This window comes from Trachypithecus francoisi, unplaced genomic scaffold, assembly GCF_009764315.1.
Source record: "Trachypithecus francoisi isolate TF-2019V2 unplaced genomic scaffold, Tfra_2.0 Lachesis_group8, whole genome shotgun sequence".
In the NCBI taxonomy this organism is placed as follows: Eukaryota; Metazoa; Chordata; class Mammalia; order Primates; family Cercopithecidae; genus Trachypithecus; species Trachypithecus francoisi.
The window spans coordinates 61,769,306-61,791,129 of record NW_022681473.1 but is presented as its reverse complement, the minus strand read 5'-3'; the positions used below and the strand labels follow the sequence as shown (position 1 = coordinate 61,791,129).

Here is a 21,824-nt window from a genome sequence, read left to right as displayed (position 1 = left end):
GTAAAATGGTTGGAGATGGGGATGGAGAATTGCACTGAGATGGTTTATGGAGTTCCTATGAGCTGGGTTCAGGAGTGTGTTCATTCTACAGGCAATGGGGAATTCAACTGTTCATTCTAAAGGCAATGGAGAATCGCCATGAACTGACTTGTGTTTGGAAGATCACACTGGCCACAGCACAGACAACGGATTGATAGGAAAGTTCTTCAGTGAGTCTGACCAGAATCTAGGCAAAAGATCGTCTTGGCTTGGAATGAAGAAAAGGCGAAAAAGATGGAGAAAGATAATCAGATTCACAAAATAGATATCTAGTAGATAAAATAAAGAGAACTTGGTGACTGGATGTGATTGGGGAGGAAGGTGAGAGAGAGATGGGGAGAAGGCAGGGATGATGACTTCTAAATTTTTAACATGGCCAACGGAGTGATTTATATGACAGGGAACATAAAACAGACAGTGAGCGGGGTCCAGACTGAAGACCAGAGATGATGAGCTTAGTTGATAATGAAATCAATGAGCTTAGAAATAATGAGTTAGGTGCTGAGTTTGAGGTGTCTGAAGGACACCTATGTCCAATAGACTTCACCATATTTGGAGTTTAGGAGATTGGTCCGGCCTGCTTGGGTGATGAAAGCTATTGGACAAAGTAAGATTACTCATGGTTACTATATAGAGGAGGAAGACAGATTGTCTTCCTGTGCCATAGCTACCAGTAATGTGAGGAGTAAAGGGCAAGGAGCCTCTCTATCAACTCCATCCTGTTGACATTTAGTCTCTTCTAGTTCCAAAATACACATTTTAAAATCTCTATGGAGCTATAAATCCTCCTAGTATTGTCCATTTCACTCCTCTGTTCACATACAAATATCTTAAAAGGGTTGTCTACATCTACTCTCTTCATATCTTCCTAACACATTCCTCACACTGCTGCATTCAAGATTCCACCCTCTACCCTGTTATCCAGGTAGCCAGTGACCTTTGATTTCAGTCTTTTCACTACTTGATCTCTCAGCAGCTTTCTGAACTGCTGACCAATCTTCCTTCTCAATATATTTTTCCTCTGTCTTTTGTGGCGCTTGATTTCCTACATCATTGGCTCTTCCATTTGTTTTGACTAATAATAATGAACACAAACATTCACTGGAGACTTGCTAGTATCTCATTTTGCTTTTCACATTAAATGCTTTCATGTTAAATGGTTATAGTAGTCATACTAGTAATAAATGGGTGGACCCAAGTCTATTTCCTTCTAGAGCCCCATATTCAAACAAATATGCCACACAGACTCATTTCTGGAGGGACATCTATGATTAGTGACCCAAGGAAGAAAGGGTGGGCTTGAGAGGGTGAGAGGGAGAGCTAAGAGGCAGCGTCAAGTAGTGAGTGGAAGGAGCTCAGATGCTAGAGTCAGTTGGGTCCTTGGTCCTTAAAGGCATGATCCTCAGAGCCATTGCCCAGGGACGGCCACGAGGCTGCAGATCCCCTATGCGATCACAAGGTGGCAGCATGAAGAAGCGAGTCCCTGACACAGCTCCGATCCCCGGGGGTAGTTAGTGTGTTCAGAGGGCTGGTAACCCTGTCTGCGAGCTTTCTGCTGAGTGCCCACCCCTCCATTCCAGCAGCAACTCTCTTCCAGCCCCGTTATTCCTCTTCTCCTTTCCGCCCCGCGACACAGCCTCCCTCTAGTCTCCTGAGCTGTGACGGAGCTCAGTCCCTTTGGGCAGGAGTCAAGGCTCAGCTTTCCTTGGGCGTCTGAGCGGAGCGTCAGTGCCAGGGAGACACTACTCGTTCACTCTCCATCACTCCTCACACTCCCGAGGGGCCCCAGAGAAGCTATGTTTGGGCGGCCTCCATGCGCTGGGGAAGCACTGATGGTGAGTGCGCCAGGCTCAGCCCAGGGAGTGGAGGCAACGGGAAGGTCCGCAGAGACAGGCACAGAGGGCTCATTGCCTAAGGAAGCCGGGCCTTGATCAGTCAGCTTGGCTGTTTGGCGAGGACTTCCAGCGTACACCTTTTCCAGCTTACAATAGCCGGGTTTTGGACCTTGTTCTTACACAGAGGAATTTCTTCAAGCCTGTGAGACCCATTCCAAGCTTTGCCTATCCTTTGTCCCAGGACAGGACTCCTCAGTTCCTACCTCCTACTCTTCATTTAAGCAAGGCAAGGGGAATTACTTTACCAGGAAAAAAAAATGTGTGTGAATGTGTATTTGTGTGTGTATGTGCACGTATGTGTGGTGGTGGGCGTGTTGGTGGTGATTGATAATGAAGAAGGAAACTGAAGCTGGGCTGGAGAGTTGAGTTAGAGGAACACTGTGAAGGGCCTTGTCTGCACACTGTGGAGTTCTAGTTCTCACTTTTCTGGAAGGCTATGGGAATCACTTATAACTTGCTCAGCAGGAGCCTGATGTGTCCAGTTTTACTGTTTAGATGGCAGTGGTGTGGAAGGTGGTTTGGAATAGACTAGGTTTTGAGGCAGGGAGGTAAGTTGGAAGGCTCTTTTTATAATCAGGGCAGAGTGGATAATATAATGAAGTTGGGAGGAGGTGTATTAAGTAAGAAGAATGGCCCTAATAGATTAATTGGAAAAGCTGAATTGCATGTGGGGCAAAAGAGGAGAGGGGTCAAGATGAGACCAGCTGCCCTGACTTGGGTGACCTGGGTCCTGGGCAGTAGTATTCTCTAAGATCAGGAACAGGTTTGAAAGGGGTCCCTGTTAGAGGCAAGAAGAGTGGGAGGCCCATAGGCTATCCAGGTGGAAATATCAAGGAGGCGGTAGGTTATATGGCTGAATCTCAGGACACAGGCTTAGAACAGGGTGGTCTGTGGAGAGAAAGAAGTTGAGCCTGGGACGTTGTGTGATCACCAGGGAGAGTAGGTGGAGGGAGGGGTGTATCTGTGAACACTGTGGAGTAACAGTAGCAGCACTGGCTGATTTTCTTTTCATATCTCAGCTGCATCTGATTTCCATGACATGCTCTTCTTGCTGAGCACAAGTTGGGACTGACTCTCACCTGGGGCTTGAGAGATCCTGATGGTAGATGCTGTTTATTGTTCGTTTGGGAGCTGGAAATGGAAATGATAGTCCCTCTTCATTCACCTCCCTGTCCCCAAGAACACCAGAACAACTTTCCCCAAAATTCTCTGATTTAAAGCACAAATTTCCTAGGGGAAAGGGCTTATTGTTTTTTGTTTGTTTGATTTGTTTTGTTTTTTTGAGTCTGAGTCTCGCTCTGTCACTCGGAGTCTCGCTCTGTCACCCAGGCTGGAATGCAGTGGGGTGGTCTCGGCTCACTGCAACCTCTGCTGCCCAGGTTCAAACGATTCTCCTCCCTCAGCCTCCTGAGTAGCTGGGATTACAGGTGCGCTCCACCATGCCCAGCTAACTTTTGTGTTTTTAGTAGAGGCGGGATTTCACCATGTTGGCCTGGCTGGTCTCGAACCCCTGACCTCGTGATCCGCCCGCCTCGACCTCCCAAAGTACTGGGATTACAGGTGTGAGCCACTGTATCCAGCGGGGCTTATTGTTTTTTAAAAAGATTTCCAAAACCCTGCCCTGGCAATTCTGGTTTTCTGGGCCTGGAGCAGGCCCTGGAGGGATGATGTTTTCAATTACTTTAGATGATTCTATCAGGAAAGTTTGAGAAATGGTATTCAGGCCTAAACACAAACCTCTCTTGAAATCTCATCCCAGACTGAGCCCCTGCTCCCTGTCTTAAATTAGATTATAATAGGTCTTAAAGGCAGCTATAGACGAGCCTCTAAATCTGAACCCAGACCCACCCTAACCCCAGCATACATCAGAAGAGCTGGTCAGTGTGGACTGTTCTAAGCAATCCTACAAGTTTACTCTGATGAGAAGAGGCTAACAGCAGTGGCCTGGGCAGCAACATCAGCTCTGAAGATGCAGGACTGTCTTATATATTTTACACACTGAGATTCATTGGACAGTAATAGAATCTGCTTGTGCAGCACTGGGGCCTTGGAGGGTCAGGGTAAGGCTCAAGGTGTCGAGGAAGTTGTACATAAGGAGAATCAGAGCAGAGAGAGACTAGGGTTCAGAATTACTGGGATGACTTAGTCCTGTTTGCTACTGTCACCACTCCAGTGCCTTTTCCTCATCAGTCCTTTCTCTCCTCTGAGCCACAATTGGATGATATTTCTACTTTACCTTTTCCTAGACCCTGGATTTGGGATGCAGAAGCCCCAGCTCTTGGTCCCTGTCATAGCCACTTCAAATGGAACTCTGGTCCACCCTGCATACTTCCTTCTGGTGGGTATCCCTGGCCTGGGGCCTACCATACACTTTTGGCTGGCTTTCCCACTATGTTTTATGTATGCCTTAGTCACCTTGGGTAACCTGACCATTGTCCTCATCATTCGCGTGGAGAAGCGTCTGCATGAGCCCATGTACCTCTTCCTGGCCATGCTTTCCACCATTGACCTAGTCCTCTCCTCTATCACCATGCCCAAGATGGCCAGCCTTTTCCTGATGGGCATCCAGGAGATCGAGTTCAACATTTGCCTGGCCCAGATGTTCCTTATCCATGCTCTGTTAGCCATGGAGTCAGCTGTCCTGCTGGCCATGGCTTTTGACCGCTTTGTGGCCGTTTGCCAGCCACTGCACCATGCTTCTGTGCTGACGGGTTGTACTGTGGCCAAGATTGGACTAGCGGCCCTGACCAGGGGGTTTGTATTCTTCTTCCCTCTGCCCTTCATCCTGAAGCGGTTGCCCTACTGCCGAACACATACTGTCACACGCTCCTTCTGTCTGCACCAAGATATTATAAAGCTGTACTGTACTGACACCAAGGTCAATGTAGTTTGTGGACTCTTCATCATCCTTTCAGTCATGGGTGTGGACTCCCGCTTCATTGGCTTCTCATACATCCTCATCCTGTGGGCTGTTTTGGAGCTGTCCCCTCGGGGGGTGGCATTCAAGGCTTTCAACACCTGCATTCCCACCTCTGTGCTGTTCTGGTCTTCTATGTACCCCTGATTGTACTCTTAGTGGTGCATAGGCTGGGTGGTCCCACCTCCCTGCTCCATGTAGTTACGGCTAACACCTACTTGCTGCTACCACCCATAGTCAACCCCCTTGTCTATGGAGCCAGGACCAAAGAGATCTGTTCAAGGGTCCTCTGTATGTTCTCACAAGGTGGCAAGTGAGACACCCTAGTGTTTCACTTCTACTATTACTACTATGGAAGATGGGAATATTACGATCCTGTTGAATGCCTTGGTGATAAAGCATCAAACCTATTGTGCTGTCTTCTTCCAGCAATTTAAGTAGGTCATGTATTCTGTCTCCAGGAATGTGTCAGTACTGAACTTATGACCCTGTCCGGACATCCTGGAGAATGATCGCCCTAGTCCCTCTGCTATGGTGGTCTTGCCTTCTCCTTCTCTCTCAGCTAGAAAATACATCTAGTTTTGACATGGGGAGGCTATAAAGATCACACCTCATGATTCATTCCAGTCTTGAAGTATGATTTTAATGTTCTTGCCCCCATGTGCCCATGTTGGTGAATTTGCATGGACTATAAAAGTTATTGCAAATACCCTAAAGTGGTTACCCAGCCATAATCAGGGGTTAATGCAGGCATTTGGGGAATAGTAACTGGAGAGACAGCAACAAGACAAGAGGCAGCTCACATGCAATGTTTAAGTTTCTGTATGCAGGAGGGTGTGTTGGCAGATTTGAGAAATCTGGCAATTTGCATCTGTGTGACTCTATACGACTATTTGTCCATAAGGGTGCTACGTATTCTGGTTGTGGGTGTGAATGTGTGGGTGTGTTCTGTGGATACATGTGCTTTTCAGTGTGTGTGTATGTGAGAGAGTGTACACATGGAATGCATACCGGTTGCATCCTGGTGAGTGTGGTAGCTATGTCCTGGCACATGTATGTTTCATGAGTCGTGTCTCTGATTGAACATTTGTATTTCTGTGGTATCTGTTAGTTGGTATATATATGTGTCTATGTGAGAATGCTGGTGTCTGTATCTGTATGGTGGGCAGTACCTTTATGTGTATCTGGTAAAAATGCTGCCACTACCTTTTCTTCATGTTTGTAATACATGAATGTGGTGCATGAGTGTGTGGAATGTGTAGTATTGTGATGCCTGTATCTTTCAGCGTGTTTGGGCATATGTCTACTGTGCATAATATTTGTGATGTAAAACCATTTTGTGCAGTATCTGTGTTATTAGTTGTAAGTTGGTGAAATGTATGTCTGAATTCTGTGTGCATATTGTTGGTACTGATGGCATTTTAGTGCATATGTCTGGTATATATGTTTTAAGGTAAACTTTCTTTGTGTGTTGGGTGTGTATTGTGTGATACAAGAGTGGGAACAGCATCTGTATTTCTGAGCATTGATTGATGTGTGGTGTCTGTATGTATCTTGGAATGGAAGAGGGAGACTGAAGAAGTCTGGCTGTGAGCAGCAGAAATAATTTCCAAAGTTGAGAGATATGACTCTAAGATGCCCATTTTCTCTGCCTGGGGTCAGCCTGGGTGATAGCTCAGTCTGTGGGAATGAAAGGAAACATGGTGCTTCCTCGCTCCACATTTTCACAGGCCAGACCACACCTTCTTCATCCTGAACACAAAGATTTCAAGGGCTTTTGTTACCTCTTTCCACCTTTCCTGCCTCTGCTATCTGAGGCAATGGCCTCCCTAAACCCTGCCCTCCTGCCTCAATAGCAGGTCGTAGTATGCTCACTTCTCCCTTCCCGTTTTGGCTGGTCTGCCAAGCATGTATAAAAGGCCTCGGTTCCCCATCTGTACTAAAAATACAACAATTAGCTGGGTGTGGTGGCGTGTGCCTGTAGTCCCGGCTAGTTGGGAGGCTGAGGCAGGAGAATCACTTGAACCCGGGAGGCGGAGGTTGCAGTGAGCTGAGATAGTGCCACTGCACTCCAGCCTGGTGACAGAGCGAGACTCTGTCTCAGAAAAAAAAAAAAAAAAAAAAGCCTTGGTTGAGGGAGTTTCTCCTAATCCCTCTGGGAAAGCAAGGGTGGAGGGGAAGCCAGTCAGTCTCCCTTCTGTTGCCACATGGAAACTCCCTTAAGGCAGGAAGCTGAAAAACTGTAGCATTCACCTCATTATTCATCTTGTCTCATGTCTCACTGCCCTTCCACATATCTCACTGTTACTCCATATTGAATGGAAGTAGAAGTCCCTTTGGTATTTTTTAAAGTCTTTGCCATGTCTAAGTTAATGAGGTTAATGGAGGCAGCAGAGATGGCTCCGGGGTTCTGATAGCAAGTGTCAGGCTACAGGCTCTGTAGGCACCAGAAGCTCTTGTCACCAGTAATTTTGATGTGGTCTGAGTTAGAATGGTCTGGTTTGCCATTATCTGTTTTAGCATAGCTTGAGTTAGCATGTCCTGTGTTCTGAATTTGAAACTTACAGTTGTGAAACTGATCAGTAAAAAATAAGGAGAGAGCAACTAAAAATCATGTTGTTCTACTTATAGATGTAGTTTTTACTCATTTCAAAATATGAAGTATTTAGTTTTACATTCAAATTGTTCTCTAACTCTCTAAAATGTTCTCTGACTATTTTTGCCCTTAAGAGACAAACCAGATGTCATTGGTCTTACATGCCTGGTGTTGGGGGTAGGGAGGGTTAAAGAAACCATGTCTTCTGTCCTCAGCCAGAAGTTCAGTAATCTAAGGCCAGAGAGTGGATGGCAGAGGTACTGTCCCTGGGGGCCTTGGTTATAAGTTAGCCAGACCCAGGGATCAGAGCCTGGGAGACAAAAAAAGATGTGGCCCCAGGGCTTTGGGGAAAGGAGGATAGACCCAGTGGATTCCACGCTCAGCAAGAACCTAAACAGGGTCCACCAAAGGAGGGAAGGCAGGACAGAAAGAACACTTCAGGATGGAAACGGACTGACACTTAACCATGGAGTGTCTCTGCAAACTTCCTTTGCCATTCTCCTGTTTGAGTTTGATAAATCTGAGAAGAGACTTGGAGAAAGACCCTCATGAAGACGCTGGCTACTAATGAGTTTCTTCTAGCTTTTTTCTACTCACTTTCCCTATCTAACTTCACATTGGGAGTTGGCATGAGGATCCCAGCGGCCCATCGGGGAGGACTCTAGAGACCCCTTTCCCCATTGCCCCTCCTCCCCATACCCCCAGGCATATCCTCCCAGGGCACGGAAGCTGAGAAGCAGTCCAGAACCACAGTGGGCTAGTGAGGGGTACCTGCTGATGTACCGTTTGGACAGCATTCTGTCCTGCCTTGCAGGAAGAAGCAGAAGGAGGGAGGGGGTAAGGCAGAGAATAAATAACCCTGACAAGGGAGGTCCAAGGAAGTAGGCGGAGACAGAGAGGCTGTATTTCAGTGCAGCCTGCCAGACCTCTTCTGGAGGAAGACTGGACAAAGGGGGTCCCACGTTCCTTCCATACAGTTGAGGTGAGTACAGGAGGCCAGGGGCATGTCCAGGTGCATGGGTTACTTGCAGCTAGGGGTCTCCTGTTAGACTTGCTGAGTGCATGAGAAGCCAGGCTGTGAAGAACCAGAAGTGGGAGATGTGTAGGAAGCCCCTGACTCAAAGAACGGGCAGCCTTAGTGATCTCTATGTTTGTGCGATGAACAGAAGCATGTGGGTGTTGGAGGTAGCCTAAGGGTAGTTTTCAAACAGTTTTTCAGCAATTAGTTTACTAGTATGCCCATCTAGAGGCTGGCAGGGACTGATGTGAATGAGGACAGAGGACAGGCTGGGCTGGGGTTAGACTGGGGCTGCATTGGGGTTGGGTTGGGGTTTGGTGTGTGAACAGGTGAACGTGATTGAAGCTCAGTCTATGACTGGGGATCAGGCTGCAGCTGGGGTGGAGGTGGGGCTCTGAGTGAGGCTGGGCTCATTCTATGCTGTACATCAGGAGTCAGGCTGTGGCTGAGACTGGGACTTAGTAATCTTCCTGGGGCTCCGATCTCAGCTTGGTCTGTGTCTAGGATCAGGATTCAGTCTTCAGCCCATTTAAAAAGTAGATTAGTGTCCACACGGCAGCACCCCTTGCCTTGTACTCTTTACCCCAGCTACACTAAGTCACTTTCACCTTTCCAAACAAGATCTGTTCTCTTTCTCTCTGGCTGTTTGTATTAGCCAGCATGTACTTTTAAAAACAAACTAGATCAGGTCTGTTGCTGAAATTTCCCCCCGTCACTCAGAATTAAACCAAAGCTCCTTGCCATATCCTGCAAGACCCTGTTACCTGATGAGGTCCTTGCCCTCCTCTCACCTCACCTTCTCAAACTCTCTTGTGCTCTTGATGCTCTGGCCACCTTGACCTTCTTTTCATTCCATGAATTCCCCAATATCATTCTTACTGTGGGACCCTTTTCTCTTGCTGTCTCCCCCGGTTGGAATGCACTTTCCCTGGATCTTAGAATGGCTGGTGTTTTCTCATCACATGTCACATCCTTAAGAGAGGTTTTTTCTGACTCCTGTCTCCAGTATAAGTGTCCTGCACCCATCTTTCTCTGTCCTATCAGTCTGTCTTCTTTCGTGCCCATATCTTCATCTGAAATTTTGTTTACTTACTTCTCATTATTGGCCTCTTGTTATATGAGCTCCATAAAAGCCATCATCTTGTCTGATTTATCTACTGTTTCTCTCCAGTTTTTGACACTCAATATGTTTTTGTTGTCTAACTGAATGCTGCTGTGCCCCCACCCCATTAACTGCCTGTGCCGTTGCCCCATTACCTGCCTGCAGCAGGTCCTGCAGTCATGGATCAGATGTCACCTCCTCAGGGAAGCCCTTGGAGGCTAAAAAGCTCGCTGAGCTATTGTTGTCTTTGCTTCTGAAGCCCTTTTGCTCACCCTTTTCCCAGAATTTATCATAATGTGCTGTGATGGCTGCATGTTTGTCTCCATTTCTCCCCACCCTTGGAAGGCTGGAACTATATCTCTAGTACTCAGCGGAGTCTGGCACAGAAGTCCGTCAGTGATTGTTGAAAAAATGAGTGCACTGATCAAAATCCCACTTTGGGCATTTCCCTTGCCTTACATTTGCTTGCAGCCAGAGTAGCTCTAAAGGGAACTGGTAACTAGGCGTAGCTTTGCAGATCTTTAGAACACTTATCTGGTCCTACTCAGGAAGTGGAGGAGCAGAGACCTGAACCCTAGGAACTCTGCCTAGAGGTGATTTTAGGTGGTCAGGCTGACTTGAGTGAGCAGAGTGGGGTAAGGGCTCACTTTGCTTTCTGGGAGTTAGAAATTGCTCTCTCTCATCTTTCCATTTTCATCTTGGCCATTTTAAGAAGAGTAGCCAACATCTTGCAAGAGTTCATCTGCTTTATTAAATACAAGCAAGGTGTGGGGCACAGTGGATGCAGATAATTTGAGTGGAAGTAATTTTGGGGCTACTACCTTCACAAAATGTTAGGGAAGGAACTCTATTTAAGTATCAATTGACAAGCTCCTCCAGTCCTTGCCAGCCACAGCATTGCCCCTGAGGTCTGCCTTCCCTCTCTGTGCCTGGGAATAGGAGCCAGAGGCTCCCAGGTATGTCTGGGCTTCTCTCCAAGAACATTCTTTTCTAAATATTCCCAGAGGCAGACAGCAGCACCAGAGGCCCCCATTCCATTGCTCTGGGCATGAAACATTCTGTGTGTTTAGCTCAGATAATGACAGTGACAATGAATCTCCTCCTTGTTCTCCTTCCACACTGAACCTTAGTGGGGAGAGCTGGTCATGTGTCCTGAGTCCAAGAGGGGCCCCTGGACTCATGGGTCCTCGGTGTTGGATTCCTGGGAGATTAATATTGAAATAGTGCTTACAAAGCAAAGTCCCTTCTTAAGGAGACATGGAGAGGGGTAGGGCAGTAGCTTGGCATATTGTAAAGCAATAGATTTAGCACTAAGGGCTCTAACTAACCCTCAACATCCTTATCTGTCAAATGGGATTAATGATACCTGCTTGACAGGTTGATGAGAGGCTCTAATTAGACAATAAGGAAATACTTGGTAGAGGACAAGCCTTTTAATCTCCATTGTGGGGCCTACCCATGTTACAGCCTTTGGAGTTAGGGCTGAAAGAGGAGGTGAGTGCCCCAAGTTCCAGTGCAGAAGAGTCCTCTTTGCAGCCCTCTTGGTTTCCCTTCTAAGAGTATACCAAGGGCAGCTGTGCTACTTACCAAGCCCTTCTTATGTCTCGCCCTTTGGGTGGATTTTATTAGCTTTCAGAAGGTGCAGCAAAATTAAAGGCAGCCTAGAATGAGGGAAAGTGGATAGGCCTTGGTATAAGACTATCTAGGTTAAGTTTCTGCATTGCCAGTCACCTGTTAAACTTTGGTTATGTTATTTAATGTCTTGGAGCCTCAGTTTTCTCACCCATAATATAGAAAGGATCCACAGTACTCACCCATAATACAGAGAGGATCCATGGTGCAGCGAGAAGGGATGTTAATGACTTTGGCCCCTTTGCCTGAAGTTCTAGGTTAATCATGGTTTCTCTGCCTTAAACCTTCCCTTCCCAGCAGATTGAATTAAATACCCTCACCTTCTGCAGAGCTGTCCCAAGATTACAGATAATATTTATACAGATGACACTGTATGATTTCTGTCATTTTGTAGGTTCCAATAATCCATGTTCATATTATAGAAACAAAAAAATCAGGTTTAAAGGTGACTTCATTGTTCTCTTGGGTCAGAAGAGATAGGGCTAATAGGCTAATGGTACCCCTCACTGAGTTCTGACTACTAACAGCTGCTCAAGCTGGAAGGCCATCTGGAAGTCATCTGGTCCCTCTGCCTGTCTTGTGGAGGGACTGTGGAACATTGGGCCGCTTCAGGGCTGGCCAGTCTGAAGGGTGGCACTTGGGCTCTCTGGCTGGCTCCCTCTCCATCTCTTCATTTCTCTCCTGCTGTCTGGTCTACCACTCTGACTGCTTTTCCATGGGTCTATGAGAAGGAGTTCTAGGGAAGAATGTGAGGATGGGCTGGTGAGGGGGTGCTGGGCTGGCATTAGGAGACAGAGTTCTGAAGCCCTGGGGGAAGGAAGGAAGAGGACTGAAGGCCTCCATGTGGATTTCCAGTCTTTACAGCTGGGAGCTCCTGTTCCCCTATTCCTGAGAAAAGGCTAAGATGTCCTTCATAGTTCCCCAAGAAACATTCCTGGAACTTACTAAAATAGTTCAACTTATTCACAGAAAATCTCAGCACAGGGCTATTCCTTGGGGATTAGAGCAGTGTGTGGGCTTTCTAAAAAAAAAAAAAAGTGCTTTGTTAGTTTATTTTTTCTTGATTGTGCCTTATTTTCAAAAAATTTAGTTTCAACTTCCCCCAGAGCTCAAAACCATTTCGTGAGTTTTAATTACTAACAGCTGCTCAAGGTGGAAGGCCATCTAGAAGTCATCTGGTCCCTCTGCCTGTCTCATGGAGGGACTGTTGAACATTGGGACGCTTCAGGGCTGGTCAGTCTGAAGGGTGGCACTTGAGCTCTCTGGCTGACTCCTTCTCCATCACTTCATTTCTCTCCTGCTGTAGTCTTCTGGGGTCCAGCCTGATATTTCAGCCCCAGCGATAGCTGCCCATTTTATACTGCCTAGGCACCTCCCTCCCAGGCCAGCTGAATCTTCCTTTTTTTGATTTCTGGTATCTTTATATCAGTACCCAGTCTTGCTATTGTGAGAAATTGACTGCTAGTAAATATGTGTGTGTATGAGTGTGTACATAGAGGCTGAGTAGTGATTAAGGGACAAATTTGGGGAATTAAGAAGTATATGAAATTTCATACATTTTCAGAGACCTTGTTACTCATTTTTGTGGAAAACAATACACTACGTGTACTCTGATTTAGTTTTTACAATTCCTTTAGACATGCCTTATCTCATACAATTTCATGGCAGCACTGTGCAGTTATTATTATTCACTACATTTAGCTCCAAGACTTGTGTTCTAAGCCCCAGGATTGTGCTCACCACATCACTCTACCTTCAGAGGCAATAGTGTTGCATATGCCCAGCCAGAATGCTTTCCCAGTGTATTTCCTAAGACAGCACATTTTAAAAATCCTGAGTATCAACCTGCTCTGCCATGTCTGTTGATGTGAAACTGGTGGATGGTATTGATATCTGACCCTCTGGAGTACCAGAGCCTTCTTGCCAATGTCTCCAGGTGAGGGATCTTAGGTCTATCCTGCTCTTAGGACAAATTGTGCTGCATGTCCACTTTGCATTTATTAGGACCAAGACCTTGCAGCTGCTCTTTTGTGTGTGTGTGTGTGTGTGTGTGTGTGTGTGTATACACATACATATATATATAAAACATTTATTATATTATATATTATAAATATATATATATATTTCTCTGGCCATCTGGCTCCTTGGGTAAGAAAGGACTTTTCTGTTTGACCCTAAAGATTATTTTTATAAAATTAAAATTACTCTGCACTGACCTTCCAAACATTATCTCATCCTTCTCAAAAGTCTCTCTAGTACAGACAACAGGCAGTCTTATCTATGCCTTTGGCTGTGTTACCCTCACTAGATGTATACTAAGAGACTCTCCTGTTGATAAACCTCATTTTCATCTTCCACAAACATTAACTAAACAATTAATAAATATAATAAGGTTCCTGGTGTTCAGGAGCTCATAATTCAGGGGAAAATATAGCAATAATTATAGTTACTATTATGAGGAAGGTAAATCAAGAGCCCATGTATGTATTTAAAAAGACCTAAATAATGTTCTTTTTGAGCACAGAACAGTAAACATTTAATTATGCCTAGGTAAAAGAGGCTTAGGAAAAGTAGCATAGGAGAGAGACAGTAAGCCAGGATGTGAAAAATGAGTGCGGGAAGTCAAGGAGGAAGATCTGTGAGGAACAGTTTTTCTTGACAAGGGGATGAGAAGTAAAAAAGACAGAAAGACACAGAGTCATGGGAATCAAGGCCCTGTGTTTGTGAAATAGCATGAACTCCAGTGTGGCTGGATCATAGGGATCATGGTGAGGAGTGGTGAGGGAGGAACCCAGGACCGGGTGATGAAAGACAGACCTTTAGCCATGTCATAAGAAGTTTAGTCTTTATTCTAGAATCAACTTGGAGTTTCAAGGATATTTTTAAAAATAATAGGGAGTGAACTGGTTTCATCTGGTTAGATTGTTGGGATTTTGTGGATGAGGAAGGTTACCCTAGAGGTGTGGCAGTCAGGATCAGAGAACCTGGTTTGTATGATGGTTCAGGCCCCCATAACAGAAAAAAAGAAACACTGGAGGAAAATGGTTAACAGCAACAGATATTATTTTTTGCATACTTACTATGTGTGAGGTATTGTGTTAAGTGCTTTACATTTATCATCTCATTTAATGTTCACATTGACCCCCTATTAGGCAGGGACTCTTACAATCATTTTAATGATGAGGATGCTGAGGCTTAGAAAGGTTAAATGATTTACCCCAGATCACACAGCTCTAGAGGTTTTAGACTGGTTTTAGAATGCAAGATTGATTTCAAAGCTCATAGTCTCAATGGCTATATAATACTGCCTCTGAGAGAGTTTGTTTTTTGAACATGGAGAGTTTGATGTGCTTGAAAGATGATCAGGTGAACCCTTTTAGTAAGTCTTCAGAATTATGAACCTGGATTACCAAAGAGAATTCAGAATTCATTAAATAGGTTTGGGGATCAATTGTTTGTACAACAAAAATGGATTTACTGAAGGGGATGAGATGGCCCAGGAAGAGAGTATGGAAGAAGAAGAGCACTGAAGATACAATTTTGGAGAGGAGAGTGAAGATCCAGAAACGAAACCAATAATTAGTGATTAGAGAGAGCCGAGGAGCAGCAGGAAGGAGAGGGAGAATCTCTAAGAAGGAGGAAACTGCTCCCGGTGCCACATGCTCCAGAGAAGCTGCAGTAGCGAGAAGGGACGTTGATGACTTTGGCCTCTTTGCCTGAAGTTCTAGGTTAAATATGGTTTGTCTGCCTTAAACCTTCCCTTCCCAGCAGATTGAATTAAACTCTCTCACCCTCTATTCTACTATTCATGCTCCCATTGTTTTCCCACTAATTTCCGTCTGGTCTGAGGAAACCTCTGGGTGACCGCTTGATGCTGGTACAAAGATTCGTGACACAGCCTGAGCCCACGGAACCTCTCCTGATGCTGGCCATGAACTCTGACTTATACTCAGCTGCTTTCTGGTAACCCATGCAGAAAACCCTACCCCAGCTCTCAAACTTTCAAGGGCCAAATCAGTTTAAAAACTACAATATGCATGATCTAATAAATACAGGTTGAATATCACTAATGCAAACATCCAAAATCTGAAATGCTCCAAAATCTGAAACTTTTTGAGCATTCAAAGAGAATGCTCACTGTAGCATTTCAAATTTCCAATTTTTGCATTAGGGATGCTGATCTGGGTATGTATAATGCAAATATTCCAAAATACAACAACAACAACAAATCCCAAATCAGAAACACTTCCGGTTTCAAGCATTTCAGATAAGGGCTACTGTATAGTAGGAGCACATGAATATTGGTAGATGCAGGAAAGAAAGGGAGGGAGGGAGGGAATCAGTTCACTCTTAACAGAGACATACAATCTGAGATGACCCAAGTCTCACATTTCCCACCTCAGTAATATCAAATCATTTTTATAGTCAGTTTCAGTTAGTTTGCAGACTGAATTCTGCTATAGGATTGATTATGCCTCCAGTGCTTCTAATGCCATCACCCCTCAGGGTTTGTATTCTAGTTGTATCACTCTCACTCTCTTGGGTTGGGTGGGTCTCCTAGAAGCAGAACCTGAGGTGGGGGTTCTTGTCCAAATGACATATTGAGGGAGTACATTGCCATGAGAAGAAGAAGGAGGGAATCCTGGCAGTGCAGGGGGAGAAAGCTAAGCAGGGCTGTGGTCTCAACTGGAGACAAGCCTCTGGCTGGTTCCTTGGGAAGCTCTGAAGTACAAATTGCATCAAAGTGTTTGCTGCACCCAGAGGCAATGGGGCTGGCCTTTGGTACCCCTTATGTCAGGCAGCCACTGGCCTCTAGATGTGCATCATGGGGACACAGTGTAACCTCCTGGGTGAGGTGCCTCCCATTTGACCAAGGACAATCCTCTGGAAAGAAGGGGAGCTGTGAACCCTTAGCACTCAGTGCTCATTGTAGATGGGAGATGGTTGCACTGGCTTTGTGAATGGGATCTGGCTGGGACACCAGTGGTATCCTCTAAAGCCATCATTCTTTTTTTGAAATAAACTGAGTAGTCTGGACAAGTGTAAAACTTTGGGTGGTCATTTGGACAAGAAGGTAATGTAGAGTTAGGGTTCAGGGTTAATTTAGTGTCAGTTTTTTATTGGATTACTGTTTATTCTAATAAAATAGAATATGAATTGTGAGTTGAATATCATCAATTCAATCTTTAAGATTGAAATGGTTATTAAAAGGTCAAATATTAAGTTAATGTTAAAGTTAGGGTTAAGTCTAGAATTGGGGAGATCATTAGATTTATGATGGGGTTAGGTTTCAATATTAACCTGTTACTACTAGTGTTGTTACACTTGGACTGGAATTTTTTCTTAAAGATAGTCTAATGATATGCTTAGAATTGCAGTTAGTATTAAGCATAGGGAAGCATAAAAGTAAGCTAGGATAGAGGAAATGATTAGATATTTTTATCACCTAAGGTTCTTTTATATTCAGCCAGTAGCCTTTCTTTGGAGAACTACGTGATTTGGAATATGCTTAAAATTTTTGTCTTAGTCTTTCACTTGCTGCCAGGATGAACAATACAGATGGGGTTAGTAAGTAGGACTGGATGAATTTGTGTCTGGTTCTTGACTTATGTTAGATTATGTGAGACTGCATTTAGAATATGATTAGAATTTGCATAAGAAATGGAATTAGAGTTTGAGTTAGAGAACAGGACATCAGGATAGAGTGAGGTGTGGTACTGGGATTCTTATGGATCTGACAATGGTTTATGTTTGCATTCCAGCCTCTACCTGCCTGGTGCTGGTCACAGTTCAGCTTCTTCATGATGGTGGGTCCCAATGCCAATGAATCCAGTGCCACATACTTCATCCTAATAGGCCTCCCTGGTTTGGAAGAGGCTCAGTTCTGGTTGGCCTTCCCATTGTGCTCCCTCTACCTTATTGCTGTGCTAGGTAACTTGACAATCATCTACGTTGTGCGGGCCGAGCACAGCCTGCATGAGCCCATGTATATATTTCTTTGCATGCTTTCAGGCATTGACATCCTCATCTCCACCTCATCCATGCCCAAAATGCTGGCCATCTTCTGGTTCAATTCCACTACCATCCAGTTTGATGCTTGTCTGCTACAGATGTTTGCCATTCACTCCTTGTCTGGCATGGAATCCACAGTGCTGCTGGCCATGGCCTTTGACCGCTATGTGGCCATCTGTCACCCACTGCGCCATGCCACAGTACTTACATTGCCTCGTGTCACCAAAATTGGTGTGGCTGCTGTGGTGCGGGGGGCTGCACTGATGGCACCCCTTCCTGTCTTCATCAAGCAGCTGCCCTTCTGCCACTCCAATATCCTTTCCCATTCCTACTGCCTACACCAAGATGTCATGAAGCTGGCCTGTGATGATATCCGGGTCAATGTCATTTATGGCCTTATTGTCATCATCTCTGCCATTGGCCTGGACTCGCTTCTCATCTCCTTCTCATATCTGCTTATCCTTAAGACTGTGTTGGGCTTGACACGTGAAGCTCAGGCCAAGGCGTTTGGCACTTGTGTCTCTCACGTGTGTGCTGTGTTCATATTCTATGTACCTTTCATTGGATTGTCTATGGTGCATCGCTTTAGCAAGCGGCGTGACTCTCTCCTGCCGGTCATCTTGGCCAATATCTATCTGCTGGTTCCTCCTGTGCTCAACCCAATTGTCTACGGAGTGAAGACAAAGGAGATTCGACAACGCATCCTTCGACTTTTTCATATGGCCACACATACTTCAGAGCCCTAGGTGTCAAACTTCTTTTCCATTTGAAGCCCTCTGATTCAGATTTTAATGTCAACATTTTGGAAGACAGTATTCAGAAAAAAAATTTCCTTAATAAAAATATAACTCAGATCCTTTCCATTTTACCATGCAGTCCAAATCTAAACTACTTCTACTGATGGTTTACAGCATTCTGAGGTAAGAATGGTACATCTAGAGAACATTTGCCAAAGGTCTAAGCATGGCAAAAGGAAAATAAACACAAGAATATAATAAAATGAGATAATCTAGCTTGAAACTGTAACTTCCTCTTCAGAACTCCCAACCACACTGGATCTCAGAAAAAGACTGTCTTCAAAATGACTTCTATAGAGAAGAAATAATTTTTCCTCTGGACACTAACACTTAAGGGGAAGATTGGAAGTAAAGCCTTGAAAAGAGTACATTTACCTACATTAATGAAAGTTGACACACTCTGTTCTGAGAGTTTTCACAGCATATGGACACTGTTTTTCCTATTTAATTTTCTTATCAACCTTTCAATTAGGCAAAGCTATTATTAGTACCCTCATTGTAGCCATGGGAAAATTGATGTTCAGTGGGGATCAGTGAATTAAATTGGGTCATACAGGTATAAAAATAAAAAAAAAAAAAAGACTTCATGCCCAATCTCATATTATGTGGAAGAACTGTTAGAGAGACCAATAGGATAGGGGGTTGGAGATGTCTTACAGAGTCTTACATTTTCTAGAGGAGGTATTTAATTTCTTCTCACTCATCCAGTGTTGTATTTAGGAATTTCCTGGTAACAGAACTCATGGCTTTAGTCCCACTAGCTATTGCTTATTGTCCTGGTCCAATTGCCACTTTACCTGTGTCTTGGAAGGAGAAGTAATTTCTAGGTTCCCTATTATGGGAGATTCTTATTCAGAAAGTCTGCCATAGGGCTTATAGCAAGCTATTTATTTTTAAAAGTTCCATAGGTGATTCTGATAGGCAGTGAGGTTAGGGAGCCACCAGTTACAATGGGAAGTATGGAATGGCAGGTGTTGAAGATAACACTGGCCTTTTGAGTGTGACTAGTAGCCGGAAAGTGAGGGAATCTTCAGGACTATGCTTTATTTGGGGCTTTGTGTAGTATGGAACAGGGACTTTGAGACCAGGAAAGCAATCTGATTTAGGCATGGGAATCAGGCATTTTTGCTTCTGAGGGGCTATTACCAAGGGTTAATAGGTTTCATCTTCAACAGGATATGACAACAGTCTTAACCAAGAAACTCAAATAACCAATACTAAAACATGTGATCATATATGTGGTAAGAGTCATTTTCTTTTTCAAGCCTCAGGTTCCCTGATATGGATTCCTATAACACGCTTTCATCCCCTTTTGTAATGGATACCATGTTTGGAAATTCCTATTTAATACTTGTATTTGCTGATGGACTGTAAGCCCATGAGGGCACTGTTTATTATTGAATATCATCTCTGTTCATCATTGACTGCTAGAACATAATAGTGCTTATACTCAGTACTGGTTACTTTTCACCAAACCTGATTCCTTCCATCCTGAACACATAGCCAGGCAATTTTCCAGCCTTCTTTGAGTTGGGTATTATTAAATTCTAGCCATTACTTCCAATGTGAATGGAAGAAACATGTGCCACTTCTATACCTGGATCATAAAACCCTCCCATGTGCAGCCTTTCATGTTGACATTAAATGTGACTTGGGAAGCTATGTGTTACACAGAGTAAATCACCAGAAGCCTGGATTCCTGAAAAAACTGTGCAGAGCCAAACCTGTCATTTGCAACTCCCACTTGTATTTGTTCCAGGCAGTCGGATAAGTGAAAAATAAAGTATTAGTGTGTCAAGTCTCTGAAAATGATTTTGTTGTTCTTAAAGCATTCTAGCCTTTTAAATAAAACACAAATTTAATAGTTGTTGAATAAATAGATTAAAAACTAAAGGAAATAATAACTGAAAACTGAAGGGCTCAGGAAAGACTGCTCTTCTTCCTTTATGCTTACGTAAGAGGTATATTTATACCTACATAAGAGGTATAAATTTATCAAAGAAGGAAGTATTTCCTCACACTAGCATAAGTATCACAAAGTCCTTATTAATCATTATGACATCAAGCTGTGTCTCATATAGGTTTCTATTAATTTGTTTTGGATCACTTCCATCCCAACTTCTTAGGAAACTTACATTATTGTCTCTACTCCCTGATGGATATTCAACCTTGCTCTCTCAAATGAATCATTCCAAGCATTTATCATGTTCAAGTCCCTTTCCATATTAAAAGCAACAATGATAACAACCAGTATAAATCTGTCTAAACTCATATTCCTTCTGTCTCTTTCCATTAATAGTCAAATTTATCAGAGAAGTTATCTATAACTTACTTTCACTTACACATCTCTCATATAACTCTTCCATTATTCCAGTTTAGTTTTGGCCTTGGTGAAACTACCAAATAACTTTTACTATACATCATCAGGAACCTCTGTGTGTCTGAGGTTTTAGTTTTTATCTTCCCTGATTTCTCAACAACATTTAATATAGTTGACCACTCTCTTTTTTGATACATTTTCTTCCTTTGCCCTTTGTGGCATCACATTCATGTTTTTCTTCTTATATCTCTGCTTACTTCTCAGTTTCCTTTGCACATACATTCTACTCTGCCTGGTGAGAGAATATGGTGTAAAAAGGCCTCAAATCAGGCCTCTAATTCCTACACAATTAATACTTGTATTTGCTGCTGGTCTATAAAATTTGAGTTAGTGGCCTCTAATTCGTATGCAATCACACATACACACACACACACACACACACACACACACACACACATCACTCACTTTGCCATTTGTATATCAGTGACTTAATTTGTATCTTTAGACTAGACTATTGGGCTAGTCTAGAGCTCTAGGCACATAGGTCCAATGGCCTATGTAACCCAGACATTTGGATGCTTCCAGCTCACAGTGTCCAAAAATTAAACTCATGATATTCTTTATGCAATTATATTCATCATTCATGTTTCATATATCAGTTAATCTCACCACCACTTATTCTGATGTGCAAATCTCAAACCTAGGAGTGAATCATGGCCTTTTCTTTTTCTTCTCTTAACCTTCATATTTAATTCCAAATAAAGTTACATAATTTCTACTGCTTTTGTAACTTTGATCCCATATTTCTCTTATTTGTACCACTACTTCCCTAGTTCAAGCCACAATAAATTCATCTGGACTATTTTAATAGCCTTGTAAGTAGTAAATTTGCATGCATTATAGCTGTAATTCAATCTATTCTCTGCAACACAGTGTAAAACCATCTTTCCAAAGGCAAATGTGCTCATGTCAAAACCACTCTCTCCTCTGTCTAAAATACTGTTAATATTTCCCATCTTTTTGGTTGAACCCATTTCTATTTTTAGTCTTCTCTTCAACCACAGGCTCCTTGCTCACTGACTTCCAGTCCCACTGTCTTTTCTTTCATTCCTTGGTTTCACCATACTACCTCCTTCCACAAGCTCTTTGGAGACATGGTTTTTTATGCCTAATACTCCTTCTCCTAAACATTCTTTCCCAGTTATTATTATTATTATTTAACATTCGGACCTCCGCTTAATTATTGTTTCTTGAGAAAAATCATTCCTTACACCTTAGGGCAGGTCAGATACCCTTATTTTATACGTTTATAGAACCATCTATTCTTTTTCTTTTATTTGTTTGCTTGAGATGGAGTCTCGTTCTGTCGCTCAGGCTGGAGTGCAATGGTGTGATCTCGGCTCACTGTAACCTCCGCCTCCTGGATTCAAGCAATTCTCCTGCCTCAGGCTCCCCAGTAGCTGGGATTACAGGCGTCCGCCACCACGCCCAGCTAA

The 21,824-nt window shown here is 43.8% G+C and overlaps 2 protein-coding genes across 2 annotated transcripts; both read left to right on the top strand.

Moving 5' to 3' along the window:
• The first annotated feature begins 4,131 nt into the window (after positions 1-4,131).
• On the top strand, positions 4,132-5,168 carry LOC117080902 (olfactory receptor 51D1). The gene is given in 2 exon segments (XM_033206311.1): positions 4,132-4,954; positions 4,957-5,168. Coding segments are annotated over 2 exon segments (1,014 nt in total). The 5' UTR covers positions 4,132-4,152.
• A 3,162-nt stretch (positions 5,169-8,330) lies between these two features.
• Positions 8,331-18,044, top strand: LOC117080903 (olfactory receptor 51E1). The gene is made up of 2 exons (XM_033206312.1): positions 8,331-8,429; positions 16,962-18,044. The coding sequence occupies exon 2, from the start codon at positions 17,001-17,003 to the stop codon at positions 17,955-17,957; it is 957 nt and encodes a 318-aa protein (XP_033062203.1). The 5' UTR covers positions 8,331-8,429; positions 16,962-17,000; the 3' UTR covers positions 17,958-18,044.
• The last annotated feature ends 3,780 nt before the right edge of the window (positions 18,045-21,824 follow it).